The sequence below is a fragment of the Sinocyclocheilus anshuiensis genome, unplaced genomic scaffold (genome assembly GCF_001515605.1).
Source record: "Sinocyclocheilus anshuiensis isolate Anshui unplaced genomic scaffold, SAMN03320099.WGS_v1.1 scaffold85, whole genome shotgun sequence".
Classification (NCBI taxonomy): Eukaryota; Metazoa; Chordata; class Actinopteri; order Cypriniformes; family Cyprinidae; genus Sinocyclocheilus; species Sinocyclocheilus anshuiensis.
In genome coordinates, this window is record NW_015536800.1 from 3893213 (window position 1) to 3915486 (window position 22274).

The 22274-nt window shown below is 36.7% G+C and overlaps 1 protein-coding gene across 1 annotated transcript in view; it reads left to right on the top strand.

Annotated features, from left to right (window-relative positions):
• The window catches only part of LOC107656592 (zeta-sarcoglycan-like), a 269237-nt gene that overhangs the window by 233824 nt on the left and 13139 nt on the right, over positions 1-22274 (top strand). Inside the window, exon 7 of the mRNA XM_016444488.1 lies at positions 12814-12937. Within this exon, the coding sequence (XP_016299974.1) occupies positions 12814-12937 (124 nt within the window). The remainder of the gene's footprint in view (positions 1-12813; positions 12938-22274) is intronic.

Genomic DNA, 22274 nt, shown 5'->3' on the forward strand with positions numbered 1-22274 from the left:
AGCTTGACACCAGTGAACCAACATGGAGGGAAGTCCAAGACAGTGTACAGAAAGCCCGATCAGCATCTGCCCCAGGACCAAGTGGTATACCTTATAAAGTATATAAGAGATGCCCGATGCTACTCCGCAGTCTGTGGAAACTGTTGCGGAGAGTTTGGACAAAAGGCATTATCCCATTGTCCTGGAAAAGAGCAGAGGGCTGTTTCGTACCAAACGAAAAAGACTCCTCTGAGATTAGTCAGTTCCTAACTATATCTCTCCTGAGCATCGAAGGCAAGATCTTCTTCTCTGTTCTGGCCAAAAGTATGACTACCTATATGGTTAAGAACAAGTATGTTGATACATCAATCGAGAAAGGTAGCATCCCAGGCATCTCTGGGTGTTTAGAACACACCAGCTGATCCGGGAGGCCAAGGAGAGCAAAGGCAATCTAACAGTTGTATGGCTTGACTTGGCCAACGCTTATGGATCAATCCCCCACAATCTCATCAAAGCAGCCATGGAGCACTACCATATCCCCCTCCACATCAGGGGAATGATCACCAGCTACTTTGGAGGGTTCAAGTTATGGTTTAAGACCGCCTATTTTATAACTCAGTGGCAAGACCTGGAAAAGGGAATTGTAACCGGTTGTACTATCTCCCCCATCTTGTTTATCATGGGAATGAATCTGCTCATAACAGCGGCAGGGAAGGAATCTAGGGGGCTGATAATGGAGTCTGGCATCCGCCAGCCTCCAATAAGAGGTTTTATGGACGACCTAACCATTACAACTCCATCCCATGTACAAGCAAGGTGGATCCTGAAGGCACTTGATGATGTGGCGACATGGGCGAGAATGAAGTTCAAGCCAAGGAAGTCAAGAAGCATGGTGATCAGAAATGGTAAAGTAACGAGCAAATCCTGAAGGCACTTGACAATGTGGCGACAGGGGCGAGAATGAAGTTCAAGCCAAGGAAGTCAAGAAGCATGGTGATCAGAAATGGGAAAGTAACCAGCAAGTTCCAACTCCAACTTCAGGGGAAGATTATACCTTCAATTGAGGAAAACCTAATAAAATGCTTAGGGAAGTGGTACGAAGCCTCTCTCACTGACGTAAGCAATGTATCCAGGACAGAGAAGCAGGCAGATGAATGGTTGAGAAAGATAGAGGGATCAGGCTTACCAGGAAAGTTCAAGGCCTGGCTGTTTCAGCATGGTCTGCTACCAAGACTCATGTGGCTACTGACAATTTATGAAGTGCCTATGACATCTGTGGAAGGAGTCGAGAGGCGAGTGAATAAACAACTCCGCAGGTGGCTCGGAATCCCACCAAGCTTCACGTCAGTAGGGCTATACATTAGGTCTAGACAGTTACAGCTACCCCTATCATCAGTGGTCGAAGAGTTTAAGGTGGCAAAGTGCAGGGCTCTGATGAGAGAGTACATCACACTGATGTACAGAGACTCCAGCGATGAAAAGGTCAGAGATGCAGGCATCACCACAAGATCAGGACGCAAGTGGGCAGCTGACACATCAGTGGTGCAAGCTGAGAGCATGCTGAAGTTGAAGGACATCATCGGGAACCCATGCATGGGGAGACAAGGACTCGGGACCAACCACTTCCATCAATGGGGGAAAGCAGACCCAAGGCAGAGGAGAGATATGATCCAAGCCGAGCTCCGACTCCTGGAGGAAGAAAGGCGAAGGTCAAAGGCTCTGGAACTTGGATCACAAGGAGCCTGGACTAAGTGGGACCTGCCAAAGAGAAAAATCACATGGCCTAAACTTTGGAGACTAGAGCCCTTTTGCATCTCTTTCCTGCTCCGATCAGTGTACAACACTCTTCCAACACCAACAAACCTGCACAGGTGGGGCATGAGGGAGGACTCACTGTGCAGTTTATGTGGAGGGACAGGCACATTGGCGCACATACTGGCAGGGTGCAAGACTGCACTTAGCCAGGGGAGATATAGATGGCGCCACGACAAGGTCCTCTGTACACTGGCCAATATCTTGAAGCAGGAAAAAGCGCCAGACCCATGTGAGACCAGCCTCATGTATCCAGTTCATCAGGGAGGGGGAGAAGCCACCCTCCTCCAAGAAGACCAAGAAGAGCCTCCTGCAGGCAGCACAATCATGGGAGATGAGGGTGGACCTGGGTAGGAAACTACAATTTCCCCAGGTCGTCCAGATATCCCTGAGACCTGATGTGGTCATATGGCCTGAGGAGGTGAAGAGGATTATCCTGATTGAACTAACGGTACCGTGGCAAGACGGTTGTGAAGAGGCCTCGGAGAGGAAGGCTACCAAGTACCAGGACCTAGTCCAACAATGCAGGGATAAAGGGTGGCAGATTTGGCTATTTCCAGTTGAGGTTGGCTTCAGGGGTTTCCCGGCGCAGTCGGTGTGGAAGATGTTAACAGCCCTGGGAATAGCAGGAAGGGAGAGGAAGATAGCTGCTCGCAGGTTGGGGGAGGCAGCGGAAAGGGCCTCTTGTTGGCCCTGGAGTAAGCGGGAGGAGTTGAGCTGGAAGCCAGGAGGAGATGGGCAGTGACTGGCCATCACTGCCGACCCGCCAACTGGAGGACGTTGTGGTTCAGGGTCGAAACGTCCAAGGAAAGTTGGACGCCACCTGACGACATCTTCCCCTGGTGGAAAGCTACAGTCACAAGACTGATGGTGTAAGCATACAGATGTATCTAATAGCATGCAGTGAGCCCCCTCACACACACTCAGGATTTTAGAAACTCAGTGGGAGCACAGTGAGCTCAAGGGAGGCAAAAAAGTTGTAGGTACAAACCAATAAACATTCATGAACAATCACCATTTTGCCCCCAGGCGGTGCACTTTACCTGTGGTTGGTCTAGGGGATTGATTGATTGATTGATTGATTGATTGATTGATTGATTGATTTTAAGTGGCTTTAGATAAAATGCTATTCAGTTAAATGGCAAAGTAATGAAATGTAACTTAGTGTTGAAGCAAATGTTAAAGAATGCAGAAAGTCCTTTTCAATTGTTTATAAACGCTCTTAAGTGATTTGCTGCTAATAACAAATGATACCTGATCCATGCTACTTTGAGTGAAATGTCTGGTTAAGTAGTTCCAATTCTTAGGATAAAATATTTATGTGTTACTAGAGCTTAATGCATTTTTTAGTAATGATAATTTATCCAGGAATTTGTCATTTCTTTCTTTAATGGGGTAGATCACCCCACAATCAGTTTCTCACCTTCATGATGTTCCAAAGCTGCATGCATTTCTTTCTTCTGCAGAACACAAAATAATATATTTATACGAATGTTACTAATAAAACAATTTGGCCATTTTTCAAAATATATTTTATCCTTTTAAAGGACTTTAAAGGACTAATTAATTATGCTCATTTTGCTGATTTGTTACACAGAAAGAATGCACTTGTCAACACTTGTAAAATGTCTCTCTTTCTACAAATGTATTTCCTATATGTGGTTAGATGACACTAATAATGCACATGATTGTTGTGTTAAAGTAAGAGGTAACTTCCAGGACTCATTCCAGGGTGTTTTTTTATTTTTATTTTTTTTCCTTGTGATGCACTCTTGATGCACATACTATTTAGATTATTTATCATTACTATTTTATTATTTATTGTTTGGAAAATAATGGCTTTAACATATTCATAATACTTTCTTCAGTTTTTAGTACATTTTGGAGTGATATGACGGTGGGAAGATTATGACAGAATTTTAGATTTAATGCAATCAAAGATGTTACTAACCATATTTTAAAAGAGAATGTGTGATTTTTGACACTTTTTTTCCTACAATAATTGTGCAAATTATTTATCAACTTTTTTTTTAGAGGTTCTTGGGAACCCCCCTAATCTTACCCGTGTCCCACCTCAATAGCAGCAAAAATATTTTGCAATACAATATGAACACAATACATTGTACTTATTTTTGTACATAGTAGTTAAGGCCAGTTAATATAAAGTAGGAGCTTATTTTTTAATGTATTTCACATAATAAATATGATGCCAAATTCAGGTATTTTCTTAAGACAGTTAAAAAAAAATTAACAAATGTGCCACTGATATGGTCCATTCAGACTTACCACTGACTTTGTTACCGTAAATCTGTTTGCTGTGAAACTCAGCAAATGACTGATACTTGCTCAACTATTCATAGCATAGCCATATTTTGTTTCTGTAGTCTTTCATTAAAATTTCACAGTCTTGTCTTATTTGGAAGCATTAAACAAAGACACAATGTTGATTTGCCACAGATCATATGATCCTTCACACTGTTTTTTTTTTTATTTTCTTTTTGATACTGAGATGCTAGTCTGGTATTCTGACAAATTTCTGAGAAATCAGATTTTTTTTTTTTTAATTTGTTTTATTATAAAAATAAATAAATAAATAAAAACATTTTAAAACTATTCCAATAGTTATGAATTATTTAAAGGAATTGCTCACATGGAATGACTCAAGGGAAAGTAAATGGCAGAATTTTCAAGTTAACTTTTCCTTTAATTAAGTCTGTGTGCTGCTGTGGTGTGCTGCTGTTTGAATAATGCAACCTAATATAATATTTAATATTTACAGTAACCACTAGAATAAGTAAATCACAATTAGTGTTGGCCTGTTTTATATTGACACATAGTTTGTAGATAATAGAGTAGCATCCAAATCGCTGAGACAAAGCAACTGTTAAAATGTCTCAACATTGTTGGAACGCTATCCCAATCAGCTGCTACTAGCTTTCCATCTTTCATTCTTCTTGGCACATTTCTGGTCATTTGCCTTCATTTGTTTAGTTCAGTGCTTCCCTCTCAGCGCTCAGGTTTGAACTTGCCTCGGGCTCTCATTAATTAAACAGTAAATCTCAGATAAAGAAACATTACCACCATCTGAGACGGCTTGGATGGCCTCCATTTTCTCCTCCCATACTCTCCACTTCCCCACAGCCCTCTTTTTCCAGACCTTTGTGTAGTCACTGTCAGCTCAGTTGGTATTGATGAAGGGCACGGACCAAGTTTAAGTAGACTGTAATAGCCTTGCTGTTGTTTTCTACCTCCCTTGCCCAACAGTAGGGTTTGGTCGTGCTGCAAATAGCCTAGCGAAGGGTGGGTAGGGTGAGAGTGCAACAGAGTCTCGCCATTAGCGATCAGTTAACTCTGCCAGCTAATGCAGGGTATAATACGATGAGAATTGATCCAGCTGCCCTCGAGCTGATGAGAGAGTTTGGGAGTTTCGCTCAGAGTCCACACTCATCTAAAGCCACAGCGTGCACCTCAGAAAGAAACTCTCTATTGATTTATTTTCCCCCTCAATTTCACTAATATGTTTTTTTTTGTCACAGAAAACCTTGTTTGTTTGGTCTATACAGGGCTAAATTATTCAGACAAATTATACTTAAAAAAAAAAAAACTCAATAAAAATGGACATTTGCAATAATGACTATAGTCGTCAAAATATTATTATTATTATTATTATTATTATTTATTTTTATTCATTTATTTATTTATTTGCTAGTCTCTCCTAAAACAGAGTGTGACTTCAGCAAAAAATAACATCTCAAAGCAGGAAGGAGTCTTTTTTCAGCATTTTTTTTTTCTTAAGAAAAAACTTGTTCTTTGGATTGAAGCTTCTGTCTGAAAGATTTTAACAAGCAAACACACAGCATCTTTGTTTGAAAGAAAAGCGTTGTGTCATGACTGCACAACTGCCAGTCGTTCGGATCAATACTGGTGGGCTGCAGCTGAGAATCACATCTTGAGGGCAGCACATCAAACATCTCCAGACCTTTTGTTTTGCATTAATTATTCCATCCAGTGAAGCATCTTTATTTGACTGTGAGCAGACATTATACAACTTAGAGCAGCTAGAATATTTACTTAGTTTCTGATTCATTGCTGTATGGGCAAATATACCAAATATAACACTGTAATGAGGGGAATAAAGGGCAGAATCTGAACTACATTTATGGATACTGACCCAAGTAAAAAAAAATAAATAAATAATGTATTTATTTTTTTATAATTTAATCCATCACTTACAATTAATCCATCCAGTGTGTTTATTATTAAAAATGAATGACGAAATGCAGGATCATACCAAAAGATTAGCATTGTTTTTATTAATTTAATCTATCCAGTATGTTTCTTTTTATGAAAGCCATGATTTTGCCATTTGCCACATGAACACTGTAATCAGTGAAATAAAGAGCAGAGAATGAACTGAAATGATTGATTTTGACCCGTTACAAAGTAAATAAATAAATTAATTAATTAATTAAAAATAAATAATATTTATTTAATTTAATTTAATTTTATTTATTATTTTTTATCTCTGTTTTTGTACCAATTAATCGATCTAGTAAGTTTACAGTTATTAAATGTGTGAACAAAATGCAGGATCATGCCCATAGACTAGCATTTTTATTAGGCTTTTTAAAACCTATTTAGTACAATTTAACCTATCCAGTAAATAAGTTTCTTATTACAAAAGTGCTTTTGCCATTTGTCACATGCAGTATATGCATTGTAGGGAATTCCCTGTACATTACCTGATATTTTAAACATTTTAAAGCATACATTTGAGACCATTTAGAAAAACTGTATCTTTTAAGAGGTGAAATTTTGCAACCCTAAATGCCCAGCTGTAATGAAATTAACTCATTTGTAAGGGAATTAATTATTATTATTTCATTCAGGTTTTGAGAGGACTAGGATCTGAAGATTCGAATTCAACCTGATCTCAATAGTGTAAGTGGGTCCGTTCGAAGACAGAGATCCTACACAGCATTGCAGTTTTTTTGCCTAAATGAAACAGATTTTAAATAATTGCTAAAATGACTATATAATCTGTCATGTATATCGATACTTGGATCGCTGAGGGTTAAAGAAGCACCCATCCAGCCTGTGAATTACACCAGCTCCAGTGAAAGCTGAACTGATCTGCAGGACTAAAAGAGAAGCTGTTTTGCAAACTGTGTGACTGAATACAGTTGTGTGAGGCTTAATCCAGATGAGACAGCCGGCACTTTTCCTCTCCAGAACATAATTATGGATGGATAGAGAATGAAAGAGCGAGGGAGATTGTTGAGAGGGGATTTGAAGGGGCTTTGGTAGATTTATTGCACACCTGAATCTCCACAGCCAGTCAAAATAGGTTTCGACCATTTTGGCATACTTGAGCAAATTACTTCTATGACTCTACGTCTTCTGCACCACATTTCTCCTTATAAAGTAATTACACAATGGCTTTGTAATGATACAAAGTGAACATTTGTTCACATGAACAATCACAGATTGATATTAGCTATTTTTTGTATCGTCTGTTTGTCGAAAGATATTTAAAGATACTGTAATGTTTTCTCTTTCCCCCTCACTATCAGAACTCTATTATTGTAAACCAACAACAAAAAAAAAAACATTCTAAGAGTCTCAAACCAAGAGCAAGGGATTTTTTCTTTCCCCCAAATACCGTACAACTTTTTATATATTTATATATCATCCTGAAGATTGTATCTCAGCCAGCGGACCCCAGTTAGGGACATTAACCATGGATTCTTATCTCTCTCCATCTTTTCAGCTAAAGGCCACACTTAGACTCATCTTTCAAGCATCTGACAAGAATCGTCTCGTACCTGGCTTTTCCAGCTCTTGAGTTCTCATTCGAGATGACTGTTTTTTCTTTGCTTCTCTCATAATGGTTGCGATTAAAGTTTGGGTTAGAGCAAGATCGTTCTAAATCATGACAAAAGTGCAGCTGCGACCCCGAGTGACTGATTGTGCATGATCGTGCCTGGAAATTAAATTTGATTGACTTGAGAGTTGGAAGGCTTTAAGAGATACTACTGAGGTGCTTCAGTTATCATAGCACAGACTTATATGAGTGTCAGTTGCATAGGTAATGCATGATTATACTTGAGATTCATTGTAGATGTGATCCTGGCAAGATAGCCCTCTCAAATCCACATTAAATTACCTTCCACTCATACGGACATTGAGAGCATCCACCCCTCGGACTTGACCTTCAAATCCATTGATTACCTTATCACACAAGGATTACTCTGGCATCTATAGTGCCATACCTCTCTGCCCATTCCTAATACTGTCAGTATGGATGAGTGAAGTAGTTTCTTTCTTTCCATAAGAGCATCAACTTAATTTTTAGATGATTTTAAACCTGAGGATGTATGTGGTTTCGGCGCCATATCGATCTGTGCTGGTGACCTTTACATTTCTTGAGTCGTTTAGTAAATTGCCCTTGTTGTCATCTGTCATTTCCACAAAAGGAAAGTCACTCAGGTACATCATATCATTGAAAGAATTCTGAGGATTCTTCAAAAAATGAGTAGTAGTAGTATTACTATGTATTCAGTTGTTCAAAAGTGACAGTAAATACATTTGTATTGTTACAAAATAAAGAAAAGTACCACAATTTCCACAAAACATTAAGCATCACAACTGTTTTCAACACTTATAATAAGAATAAATGTTTCTTGAGGATCAAATCAACATATTTCTGAAACATCATGTGACACTGAAGACACAAAGAAATAATAGCTGCTGAAAATTCAGCTTAGCTATCAGAGGACTAAATTTCATATTTTAAAGATACTTCAAAAACTACATCATTAGATCTTTAAATAATCTAAGATTATTTTAAATGGTAAAATATTTTAAAATTGTAATAATATTTCAAATATTACTGGTGAGCATTTAAAACATTTACAATTTTTACTGACCCTCAACTTTTGAACGGTGTATGGCCAAAATTATTCATATAAGTTTACACCTTGTTTATTTTATTTTATTTATTTATTTATTTATTTATTTATTTATTTATATGTGTTTGTTTATTTATTTATTTATTGATTTATTTATCTATCTGTCTGTTTGTTTGTTTATTTTAATTACATTTGGTCATTTAGTATAAATTGTATGAATGATGACTACATATTGTCACTGTCACTATTTAGTTTTTTTTTTTTTGTGTGTGTGAACATTATTGTAAGTTGCTCTCTAGCTCTCTATCTGTCTCACTCTTTTCTGTTTCAGTTTTACACTAACGTCTTGTTTTGAAGTGGCCCTGATGTGGTGACTTCCCAGGACACATGGTCTCACGCGAGTGAATGATATTCTTCGACAGGAGTGAAATGAGATACAATATCATTCCTTTTTCCTTTAACCTCCTTCCTCGCCACAGCAGTGCTTTAGAGACCCAATGGGCCTACCTTATTCCTACTTCCCTCTCTGACCATGGCGGTCCCCCAGTTCTATCCCTATCGATTAAATTATCAGCAATGGATGCGCACGGGCATGAAATTGCTTTAGGTTTTCTCACAGGGTCTTGCTGCCAGCCACAATTTCCCCAGCTACATTTCACACAGCAGACAGGGAGGCTGCGAAAAGTCATTTTTGACCGATTCGAGGATTTGTCAGGGAATGTTGAGGACAGGAAATGGGCCATTGGGCCAAGAGCTCAGCGAGCTATAAAGGAAACCCACTAAGAGGGTCAAGAGCTCCAGTGAACTTTCTTGAAAGCCTTATTTTTGGCGCCATTATCTGCAGTGCTGTGCTTCATATTTATGCACTTCAAGTTTCTGCCATGAAACGATTGTGATGATAATCGTGTTATGTAAAGCAGTGAGGTCTCTTTGCTACACCAAAACTAACTAGAACAGCTTTTAAAACTTTCTAAATTAGTTTCTAAGAATCCCCTTGGTTTTATCCTATAACATCATGGAGCCCAGTAAGCGAGAAGCTCACAGAGAGGAACTTTAAAACTCAGGGAGGCTTGAAAATGTCAAATGCAACGCTTTTCTCATCTTTGGCTTTGGCTGATGTTCATCTATCCATGGTACAGTGTCATTCATCAATCTGAAAGGCTGCAACCAAAAGTAAATACTCAGAGAGGAACATGAAGTCAAAGGTTAGCAGTTGGTATTGAGCTGCTTAATGTCGTCATTGGTCTTATTCTCAAAAGTCAAAAGTCAGTACCTAGCTTCTGTAACCATGAGCATGTTGGAGACATAGTGATAAATGAGACGACGAAGAGCACAAAACTCATGAGAGGACAAAAATCTAATTTGGTGGCTTATTGTAGGAAGGTTTGTGAAAGTAGGAAACAATGTATTGTTAAAAAATCAATAAATAAAAACTTTAAAAAAGCATTTTTACTTTTGAAATATTTAAGGTTTTTTATTTAAAAAAGATTTTATTTGATTTTATTTTTTTATTCAATTCACTGTATACACTATCAGAAAATTAATAAATTCATAAAGTACACAATACCCTTTCAAAAAGTACACGTTTGTACAAATTAGGTACTAATATGTACTTATAAGATGCAGATATGACTCAAAGGTACCACTATGAACCATTCCAGGGTAAATAAGGTACAAAGATTTACTTTTTTAGCTTGGTTGCTTTTGTGACAGCTTTGTAACTTATTTTTGAGAGTGTATGTGTATCATCAATGTTGTGTGTAAATATTAATAATACTTTGGCATTTTAAGACTTTTATCAAAGAAATGGCATCAATATTATGTTTACTTACTGATCTAGAGCTGAAATCACAAATTTTCAGGCTTTAATATGACAAAATGCAGACTCCTAGCATGAACTTGTAGCTATTTACACATCTTAGTCACGTCAAAAGCACATCATAGAAATTGCCTGACATGTTGTGGCAGCCAAAGTCAGGGTATAAAAGGCAACTTTAGAGTAGCATAAGATTTTCAAATCGTAAGATTGTTATCTGATTTCAACCTCAGATGCTTCAGAACTCTACATATGTATTCATATGGCATACATGCACAACATTTGAGTCTTGCTGCGAATGGTGTCCCATTGAGCTACAGCTTCACAATGTGAATCTAGCGGATTCATTATATATTTATCCCAGTAATATTCACTGTTGAATTCTTACACTTTTCTAGAACTCCCTTGGACTTTTAGCTTAGTAAACCTGAAAACTGCTAGTCAGAGCACCACTTCAAAAATGTATTTTGAACAAAGATTAAACATTTGTGAGTAAGAAGAAACCAAAGGAGTATAAATGTGATGTAAGTGTAAAATTTGAAATGTCATATTTGTTTATTGCTTTTCATATGGCTGTAACAAATATCCCGACGCATACATTTGTCAGAGTGGCAGAAAAGGTCAAGATGTATGTTTGAATGGGTGAATTCGCTGGCGGAATAATGAATAAGGCAGATAAGAGACTAAAGCAGGCCTCTCTTATCTTCCATATAAACTCAAGTCCACTCTCTGCACACTTAAGATATTTTGTTTTGCTGCTGAATTGCTTTGGAGCATGCTGAAACAGAAAATCAATGGTTTGATTGAGTTTTTATTTTCAGAACACAGGGAATCTTACAGATAGAGCAAGACAGAACAAGGAAGGAATGAAAAGAGTAAAAAAGAGGGAACCATTAAGTCAATATATTCATTTCTGTCATGTCATTAATTATATAGTGACTGCTGTTCTTTATTCAGTCAACTCACCTCGACACTGATGGATATTGTGCTTTGATGCTACAAATGCATTAGTGTGTTCAAGAAAAAAAATAAAAATAAAAAAAAATAAATATATATATATATATATACTGTATATATGTGTGTATATGTGTGTATAGAGTATGCTTAAAGGAATACAGTATCATACAAACGTTTTTTTTTTGTAAGAAATTCCTATTTTTATTCAGAAAGTATGCATTAAATTGATCAAAAGTGACAGTTTAGACATTTATAATGGTAAAGATTTCCATTTCAAAGCAATTCTGTTCCTTTGAACTTTAAGTAAATCAAAGAATCCTGAAAAAGCACCATATCCACAACAATATCAAGCAGCACAACTGTTTTGACATTAGTAATAATAATCATGTTTCCTTTAGAGCACCAGAACAGCATATTGTTAACATAATAATGTAACCAGTAGCCAAATAGTTAGCAAATAGCACTTATTTAATTCCAACTGGCTTCAATAAATGTTGATGATGATTCTACTACGTAACACTCACTTTTCATGATTCAGTCCAGATCAATGAAATCAAGTCAGGTTCTACATTTTGTCTCATTTAATATCTTGTTTTGCTTAGGAGAAACTCCACTCCAACTCCAAGTAAAATGAGTTGCACACTTGCAGTGTTTTGAAGATGGTAGATATTCAGAAGTGGACAGTTCATTCAGTTATCTCATTCCCTGACAGATCTCAGATTGATTATTTTCTTCTTACCATGCTCTTCCTCTTTACAATCTGCACATCATTTATCTCTCACAAGTCTCATATAGCACTAAATAGAGCTTGAATGTGAAGCCCATAATTAGTCTGCATTGTTTGGGAAAGTGAAATGTTCCAGCTTTGCTATACTAAATATCAGCACTCTTGAAGTGCCGCTTGTTCAATCAAATTAGAAGACCTGAAATAAATGTTGTTGTTTTTTTCTGGCACAAAAACAATGGGTTTTAAATGAATGAACTGAACTGGTATGACAGCTGAAAGCATTCAACTTCAACCCTACAACTAAAAAATAATAGTTATAAAATAAAATACACCCTAATTTAGTTAACAGCGAATAGCGATGAGGAGCAGCATTTTTCTTCAAGCTGAAGACAAAATTTCACGCAAGGACTCAAATCATTCAATCGCGTTTTGAATAGTGTGAATCATCTGAACAGTCTGACTCACTAGAATGAATCAGACATTTGCCACCTATGAGAGAGAAGACAGTTTAGCATGGTTTTTACTATTTTTTGTTTGACTGAAAGCTGTGTGTGCATTAAAAACAGTGATCTTTGGTCATTACTTCATAAAAGTCTGTCTTCTTCTAACAGGCTAGAGTCCCCGACGAGGACACTGACACTGGAGGCTCCAAAAGGCGTTGAAGTCAATGCAGGAGTAGGGGAATTCAAAGCTTCTTGTAGGAAAGACCTCACTTTAGAGTCTTCAGAAGGAGAGGTGAGTACTGTATATGAAAATGTACTGTATATAGGGAAATCTATATGGATGTTTAGCCAACACTGTCATAGATGGACAAAAAGTTTACAATTTCCGATGAGCAAGAAACTGCTGATTTACCAAGATTACAACCAATATTCCTAAACAAAAAAACACACAAACTGTTATACATGAAATTATATGTTTTGTCTTTACTGAACACACTTTTAAAAATGCACATGCAGGGTGGAAAATGTATGTGAACCCTTGGATTTACACTAACATTTTCTCTCTGTCTCTTAAAGAAATTAATTAGATCATCCAGCAAGAATGAATTCAACTGATCAAGAGAGACAGCAAATACATGTATATTGTTACAAAAAAATCGATTTAAAAATTTTAATTAAATTAAGTAAGGAATAATTGATGACGGTCTGTTGAATTCTTAGAAAATAATACACACCCGAGGTGGTGATGCGGCCACGACGCTTCGGGAGTGCATTATTTTCTAAGAATTCAACAGTCCGAAGTCAATTATTCCACTTATCAAGACATTGATCAGGTGATATTTTTCAAGGCATTTGTCCGGTTTTTCTACTTAAAATGCTATTGAGAGTAGGATTATTTCCTCCGCATCTCATCTAACGCCTCCGTTGCTAATTCCAAAACGTCATTTTAGTAATGGAGGTTTGAGCCGTTGATGGCAGAATAATGCAGTTAATAATTAAGTTATTAGAGAGAGAGAGAGAGAGAGAGAGAGAGAGAGAGAGAGAGAGAGTGAGAGAGATTACCTCTGTGAGTCTGTGTGTCTCTCAAAAGTGTTCGGCAGCAATATCTCTAGTAATAGTGAATCTTTTATTTTTATTTTCTCCACAAACAGCGCCATTGTTACCTCACTTGTGAGAAGTCATGTAGTTTTTAAGTTAATCTTACTGATAAAATCGTCAGAGTAGCGCTAACACCATTAGCACGTATGTTAGCGTGTGTGCAAACTGTATGTGCGTCTGTGATGGAGAGAGAGCACGTTCGTCAGCCAATCAGATTCAAGCATTCGACGGCCCCATAGTATAAACGAAATTAAATGTTCTATTTCTTAAAGATATCTGAAGAAAAAAACTGTGGCTTTAAACAACCAATCAATAAACAAACAAACAAAGCAGCACAACTCTTTTTAGCAATGATTTCTGAAGGATCATGTGACACTGAAAACTGGAGTAATGGCCACTGAAAATTTAGCTTCACCATGCAGGAATGAATTACATTTTTAAATATATTAAAATTGAAAACATTTATTTTAAATTGTAATATTATTTCACAATATTACAGTTTTTTACTGTATTTTTCATAAAATAAATATGGACTTGGTGAGTATAAAAGACATCTTAAAAATCTTACAGACACCAATCTTTTGAATGGTAGTGTAATAACTAATTGATCTTTGGCAGCAACATCTGGTGCATTTAGTAAAGACATGAAGATGCATCATTATTTGTCTGTAATTTGTATAAACAGACTGTGTTTGTCTATTATTGTGGTTTATGCCAAGTGCACTACTGTAACTCATTTCTCTGAGCATTTAAAACTCACAGTTTCTTGTTTTCTGTCATTTTGGTGAGCACTTCTGACAACTCATCCCATGCTACAGTACTGTATGTGCATCAATTACAGAATTATCCATCACACATAGTAGACTTACCAAACACATGAGTTGATTCGTGGCAACATGTCAACAATTTACTTTAAATGTTGTTGTTTTTTTAATTCTCTCGCAATTTGTTGGTGTTCGACACTTTCTAGCTTATGCGCACATCTGATGACTTCCTGTCGCAGGATAGTTGCAGATTTACAAGTATTGACCTAAAAATGTAATTTCTGTCATAATTTATTCACGCCATGTCATTCCAAACCAATAAAACATTCAATCATCTTCAAAACACAAATGAACGTGTTTTAATAATACCTGAGAGATTTCTGAAACTCCCCCCCAAATTTTTTAAACATAATCAAGCAGTTTAAACAAAGTATTCAGAAATGACACAAACATTTTAAATGATGAGCAGATTTAATTTAGGCCTTTATTCACATAAACATAAATCAAGAACCAATGAGGTTTGTTCTGACGTGTCACACAAGCATGTTTGATCCTCTGCAAGAACCAGTGAAGTTTGTTCAGTGAGTGTCAAGCAAGCAAGTTTGAGCTGCAACTGACCGTATTTGATGTGATGTATTTGCATTGATTAAAGTTTACATTTACATTTACATTTACATTTAGTCATTTAGCAGACGCTTTTATCCAAAGTTTATATGTGACTAAAGTTTATATGTGACTACAAGTCTAGATTCAATCTGTTCATCATATGAAGCAATTGTGTCACTTCAGAAGACTTCGATTAAACCACTTATTAGGATGTTTGTATTAACTTTTTTGAAAGTTTTGGTTGCATGGACTCTTAGAGGAGGACAATAAATCTACCAGGTATCATTAAAAGCATCCTGATTTGCATTTTGAAAATGAACAAAGGTCTTGTGGGTTTGGAACAACATAAAGCAAGGTGAGTAATTTATAGCAGTATTTTCAGTTTCTGTTCATTCAGAAATTAACTAACACTTTAAAAACTTCAAAACTTCAGTCTGGTAGTGTGTTATAGACTTTAGTTAAATATCGTCAAATTTTATGAGCAATTTGTGCAGAATTCCCAGTAAATCTCAAAGCGTTCAAATATGTTTTCTTCATCACAGAAACATTATTACTGGAAGAGCATGTACTGTACTTTTTTAGCAAGAGCTCTGAAGATATCTAATGTTCACATTTCATATAATGTATTGCATTACATCTTTTGTTAAGGTGGTAGATGTGACTTTAGTCCAGTCTGGTCAGATGTAAGTGGCTCATGTCCTCAGTAATTGATTCAACCAAACACCTCCTAACTACTTCAGATCTTTCTCCTTTCCTTGTTCCTGATCTTGATTTTCCTCTCTGTTCTTCATCTTCCTGTTTTACATTCATCTGTCTCCATCTTTCTCTGTCTACAAGCCTAATTCACTGTCCAGTATAATTGCAGTGTTAGTGTAATTCCACGAGCACCTTGAACATGTTTAGATTATCCATGCTCACCGATCCCCCTCCCTCTCATTCAAATTAGTGCCGCCATGTTGAGCTGTCTAGCTTTCTTTCTCCCCCTTTCTCTTCCTTTGTCTCTCTCTCCTTCTCCTATCTCACTTTAGTAACTGCCCAGGCTATTTAATTAACTTCCACGAGTCCAAGTCATATATCACACTGTTCTGTCACCTATTTGGGCATTATTTTTCTTCTTCTTCTTCTTCTTTCGTGCCTGAGATAGCAGGATGGTGCTGTGAGGAGTGAAATAAAAGACAAAGTGGTTGATGCACAGTAAGGGTGCTTCTAAAGCTTGCATCATTTCTTAAAAGAATTGTTCAAGTGAGAGATTCAAAAAGGATGCAAAAGCACCATAAATGTGGTCCATATGACTTATGACTGCACTATATCCCAAGTCTCCTAAAGCCATACAATAGCTTTGTGACAAACAGATGTTAACCACTTATATTTTTTACAATTCATTGAGTTTAATCCATGGCAACAGGATCACGAACTTGAGAAAAGGATTGGCTAGATTTGCAAAAGAATCATTAGCATTTTAAGCGTTGGTATTTAAAAGTTTGCGGTCTGTCAAATTTTTTAATGTTTGTAAAATACATTTCTTATGCTCACCAGGGCTGCATTTATTTGGGGGTGGGGGGGATGTAACACTGTTATATTGTGAATTATTATTACATACAGTGGGTACGGAAAGTATTCAGACCCCCTTCAATTTTTTTTTTATGCAATTTATTCCTGTGATGGCAAAGCTAAATTTTCAGCAGCCATTACTCCAGTCTTCAGTGTCACATGATCCTTCAGAAATCATTCTAATATGCTGATTTTGTTTACAAAAAAATAAAAAATAAACATTGCTTATTATTATTATCAATACTGAAAACAGTTGTGTTGCTTAATATTTTTGTGGAAAGCGTAATGTATTTTTTATTTTATTTTATTTTATTATATTGTTTTCAGGATTATTCTATGTATAGAACATTCAAAAGAACTGCATTTATTTGAAATAGTAATAGACAAATACTCTTCCTATATAAATGTCTTTACTTTTAAATCAATTGAATGATCATTCTTGCTAAATAAATCAGAAATCAGGCGTATTCATTCAGGCAGTTAATTTATTTATGAATTGGATCAACCAGTTAATTGAAAAGATCAGATTCAAAGAACCATCCATTAACAAATCTCTCATGAACACACTATAGCGCTAATGTGGATGCCAAGTCTTTCAGTAAATAAAGACTTTTTCTTTCATCTCACCAAGCTATTGTATGACTATAGCATCCTTTTTGAGACTTTTTGAAAAGTTTGCATGTTTTAAGATGTCTCATTTTGAGTTCCACTGAAGAGAGTCTTTTGGAACCCAAAGTCACTTTGGAATGACATGACATTAGAGTGAGTAAATAATGACTGAATTTTAATTTGTGGGTGCACTAATCTTTTTAAGTTTCTCTTGTAATGTTGCTGTTGTTGTTTTTTCCTTGCTTTCGTGCACTCTCTCTGTCTCCCTCTCTCTGCCTGTCTTATGAACAAGCTCAGTAATTTAGAACAAATGCTCATATCAGCACAATCCCATCCTGTTTGCCCCCGTCTCTCCCTGTAATTCTCCAGAGGGATGAGACGCTGAAAATAGATGCCTCTGTTAATTTGGAGAAGAGAATCAAGTGCATTAGACAGCTGAGACGAGAAATCAAATCAATGTTGTCAGCAGCCGACTCTTAAGAGGGCAATGTTAAAAAGTTTGGGGTGAGAGAATTAAAGGGGAATGGCTGACTGGGTCCATGTCCTATTGCCTTTTCTCTTCATGTTGCCCATTAAGATCAAGGGAAATGAGAAGTGACTGCTTGTATGTGCTCTGATAGCTCTCGTGAGAGAGACAGAGGGAAAAGAGACCCTGAATACAGTTTCTTTAGGTTGAAGTCATTACAGCTTTGAATTGTAAAATTAAAAGATTAAAGATTAAAACAGCCTAAGCTGGTTTGCTGTATTCCAGCCTGAACTATTTTACTGGTTTTGGGCACTTTTCAGCTGGTAAGACTGGGAGACCATTTTTACAAGTAACTAGTAAAACAAATTACATTCCAAAGGTGTAAAGATTACCTGAAAACCATACTTGATTAAAAGTACAAATACTTACAGCGAAAATTACTTCATTACAAGTTACAGTACAAGTCACTAATTCCCATACATCGTACATAGTAAATGTCTATGTATCTGATTTTAACAGAATTTAAGCATTTTACTCGTACTGAATGTAAGCTCAAAGATGCACTAATCCTCCTTAGAGACATGCTAGTGGAAAAACAAGAAACAGTTGATGAGTGAGGAGAACGAACTAAATCAAAATAAAACTGAACACCTCAATATAGCAAGAAATCAAGGCTGACACAACAGTCTCAAACACTGAAGTCTCAGTTAAGCTCAAGTTCTCATGTCAATCAATATCTTTTAAAGGTCTCTTCAGTATAACGGATAGATAAAGTAATGTTAAGTCAAATTAAACAGTCACAGCCTACTTGCACTAGACATTTTGGTTTCAGCTGCAGCCATGTCCTCATCTCATATATGAAACACCAGCAACTATCTGCTAATGTACTCGCATTCTTGTAAAATAGATTTGTTGACGAGTTTGGGTGAACAATGGCAAAACAGACAAGATATAGTACCTTCAATACACTGTAGATGGCAATACATCTTATTTTGTAGTAGAAATAAACTGCTGCAGAAAAACTTAGGTACAATGCCAAATGTAATGATTACTGTAATTGCATTACTCATCAGAAATGTCTTGGAGTAAAGAGCACATATACTTATTGAAAAATGTAGTCAAGTAAAGAGTAAAAGTTGTTAATATCTTTGATACTCAGTAAAACTACAAAGTAGTCAAAAAGACAATCAATTACAGTAACTGTTTACTCAAATACTTTACACCACTGGTACGTTCAAATGTCACAGTATGAATTATTTAGTATATATAATGAAGTAAGAGATGGGCTATATAATACTTTTTTTTTTCTTCAGCTAACACAAGCATTATCTGCAACCAATTAATGACTATACACAATGACTTTAATTACTTAAAAGTGACATTAATTTAGTGAAATTACTTCCCTGCAGTGAGGACATGTACTGTAGTGTTGCATTTGTATTGTATACTATTTCTTTTTTATTTAATTGTTTGGACTTTTTTAAGGAAAAAGTTATAAATTACATAAACATCATTGTAAAGAGAAAGGGGGTACTAGGATCAGGAGGACATAACAAAGTTTCCCCACTAAACTGCTGCATCAAGGCTCTGATGTCCTTCAGTTCTCATAGTTAGTTTCATAGTTTCAAGTTCACTGTCTTCCACATAGTAAATTAATAAATAAATAAATATTGTAGCGTCTGCGTAGAATCATGCATGATCTTTGGGGTTTTATGACTTAAGAGACCCTTTTAGCTTTTGACATTTGCATATAAATTACAGTCCTGGTCACAGTTTTTAGACTTATATGGGTGCTAAATGGCCAATGGTTCCCCCCACTATCAAGGAGATGCTAAAGAGTTTCACCACAAAACAATATTAATGTGCTGGGAGATTTGAAAACTGTTGCATTTGAATGTTAGCATAGCACATATCCAGCTTCATATCTATGGGTTTTCAATGACAGTAGGTTTGTTCGGTAGCTCATGGAGTACGGTGATGTACTTGAGAGGCGAGGAGCTCCGGTTCGAATCCTGTGTAACCACAGTTTGACCAAACAGTTATGAAAGTCTGTCATCAAAGTATTTCTGTATAATTACTGTCTCTCATGACTGCGTTACTAAAATCAAGCATAGCGTTAGTTCTGGCAGGTCACGTTAGTCAAGCTCGCATCAGCTGACTCTCAGCTGATCCCCATTATAGTTTTCTTAGAGATATTTAGTGCCAGTTAATCAGGAAGTGATGATTTTGTTCTCTTTGCCTCGTTGGATGGAAACGGGGCTTTATTCGCAAATGTTTTATGTGATATTCCAGTTTTGCGCATAAGTTAAATTCGCATCTTTGGATGGAAACATAGCTAGTGACACATTCCGAATCAATCCTGATGTCATGAGCTTGATAATTTAAAGCGGCAGATGTGTGTGCGCTTAAAATAAACAGACAATATCGTCCACTGGTGTGGACGATAACATAGTTATCTTCATAGATATTGTTATTGGTGTGAACAGGCCTTAAGGCTTGCCGCCTTCCATTGTCACTTGTGCTCATTCTTGTTATGTGACCTCAATCTGGCAACCCGAGAGAACATTGAGTCTGAGGAGGAAGGCACGGGAGAAAAAAGCCCTCTCCAGTATGTTAAATATGGACTACAGTACCCATTTTAACTGCTGACTGTCAATATTACATATATCTTTCATAAATCACTGTAATATGCTAATCTGGTGCTCAATAAATATTTCTTACTACTATCATGTAGGATAATCATGGAAACAGTGATACTTTTTTGATGAATAGTTCAAATTATAAGCATTTATTTGAAATAGATTTTTTCTAACAATATAAAAGCATTTACAGTATATATATATATATATATATATATATATATATATAATACACACTGTTTTAATAGTACTCAACTAATGACTGTCCTGGACTGCTTCGATCTTTATCAGAACGTCAACTTCTCTACTCACACTCATGGTCATACGCTTGACTTAGTCTGTACATCTGGTTTGAACAATATCTCCATTAGTGGTCTGGCTACTCCTATTTCTGATCATAAGCTGATTACTTTTGACTTTACACTAACTTATCCAGCCAAATGTACTGACAACATAACCATTTCTTATCGTAAGTTCAATGCTATCAATGTTGATACATTTACTGCCTCTATTGCTTCATCTGTTATTTCTGATGTTTTCAATTTTACCTGTCCATCCAAGATATCTGATTTGTATCACTCTGCTATTGCTGATGTTTTAGACGAGCATGCTCCAATTAGGACTAGGTCAGTTCCCATGTCCCGCTCCTCTCCATGGTTTAACGATTAGCTACATGCTATGAAAGCAAGAGGCAGGCAACTTGAACGCCTTTTTAGGAAAACAGGTTTAACTGTACACTTTCAGGCATTTTCAGATCATGTTACGCGCTATAAGACTGCCTTGATCGCAGCTCACACTTCCTATATTTCCAAAATTATTAACAACGCAAACAATAGGCCTAAATCACTTTTTAGCACGGTCAATAGGCTTGTTCAAGCTCCAATGCATAATGCCTTTAAACGAGAATCTGATAATCTATGCTGTTCTTTTTTACGCCATTTTCAGGGTAAGCTGGACGCATTATGTGGGACATTTGGTGCAGAACTGACCACTTCTACTTGTGAGCTAGCTCTGTCTATTCAAACGCTCGATAACTTCTCCTTGTCTAATCCCCTTTCTGGTGATTCAGGCAATCTTTCTATACTTCTACTATTCGATCTCAGCTCAGCTTTTGATATGGTCTCTCATAAACTATTACTCATGCGCCTCTCAGAGATTGGCATCTCAGGAATGGCGTTATCCTGGTTTTCCTCATATTTGACGGACAGACAATATTACATCACCATACATAACTATAAATCTCCCTCTGTCCCTCTTAAACAGGGTGTGCCACAGGGCTCAGTCCTAGGGCCATTATTATTTATTGTTTATATTATGCCCCTCGGACAAATTATTCGCCGCCACGGTCTACAGTACCACTGCTATGCCGATGATATTCAGATATACACTTCCTGCCGACCTGACTCTCTCCACCAGACTGCATCTCTATTGTCATGCGTCAATGAGTTAAAGACCTGGCTTAGCTCCAACTCTCTCAGTTTGAATTTGACTAAAACAGATATCTTACTTGTCGGGCCCCCAACTGTAACAAAAAACATAACAAATGCCCCTAGATTTGACCTCGAAGCCACATCAATTATCCCATCTGCCACAGTTAAAAACTTAGGTATCATTCTCGACTCTTCTCTAAATCTAGATGCTTATATTGGTAAGCTCTCCAAAGTTGCATTTTTTCAACTTTGCCGTATTGCCAAACTCCGTTCCTTCATCAGTCCAAAAGATGCTGAATTACTAGTAAATGCTTTAATCATATCTCACCTTGATTCGCCTTGATTCTCTTTTTTCCGGATTACCAGTACGCTCCATCTCTCGATTGCAATATATTCAAAATTCTGAAAATTCTGCGCTAACTTACACTAAACGGTCTGCACATATCACTCCTATTCTATTCAACCT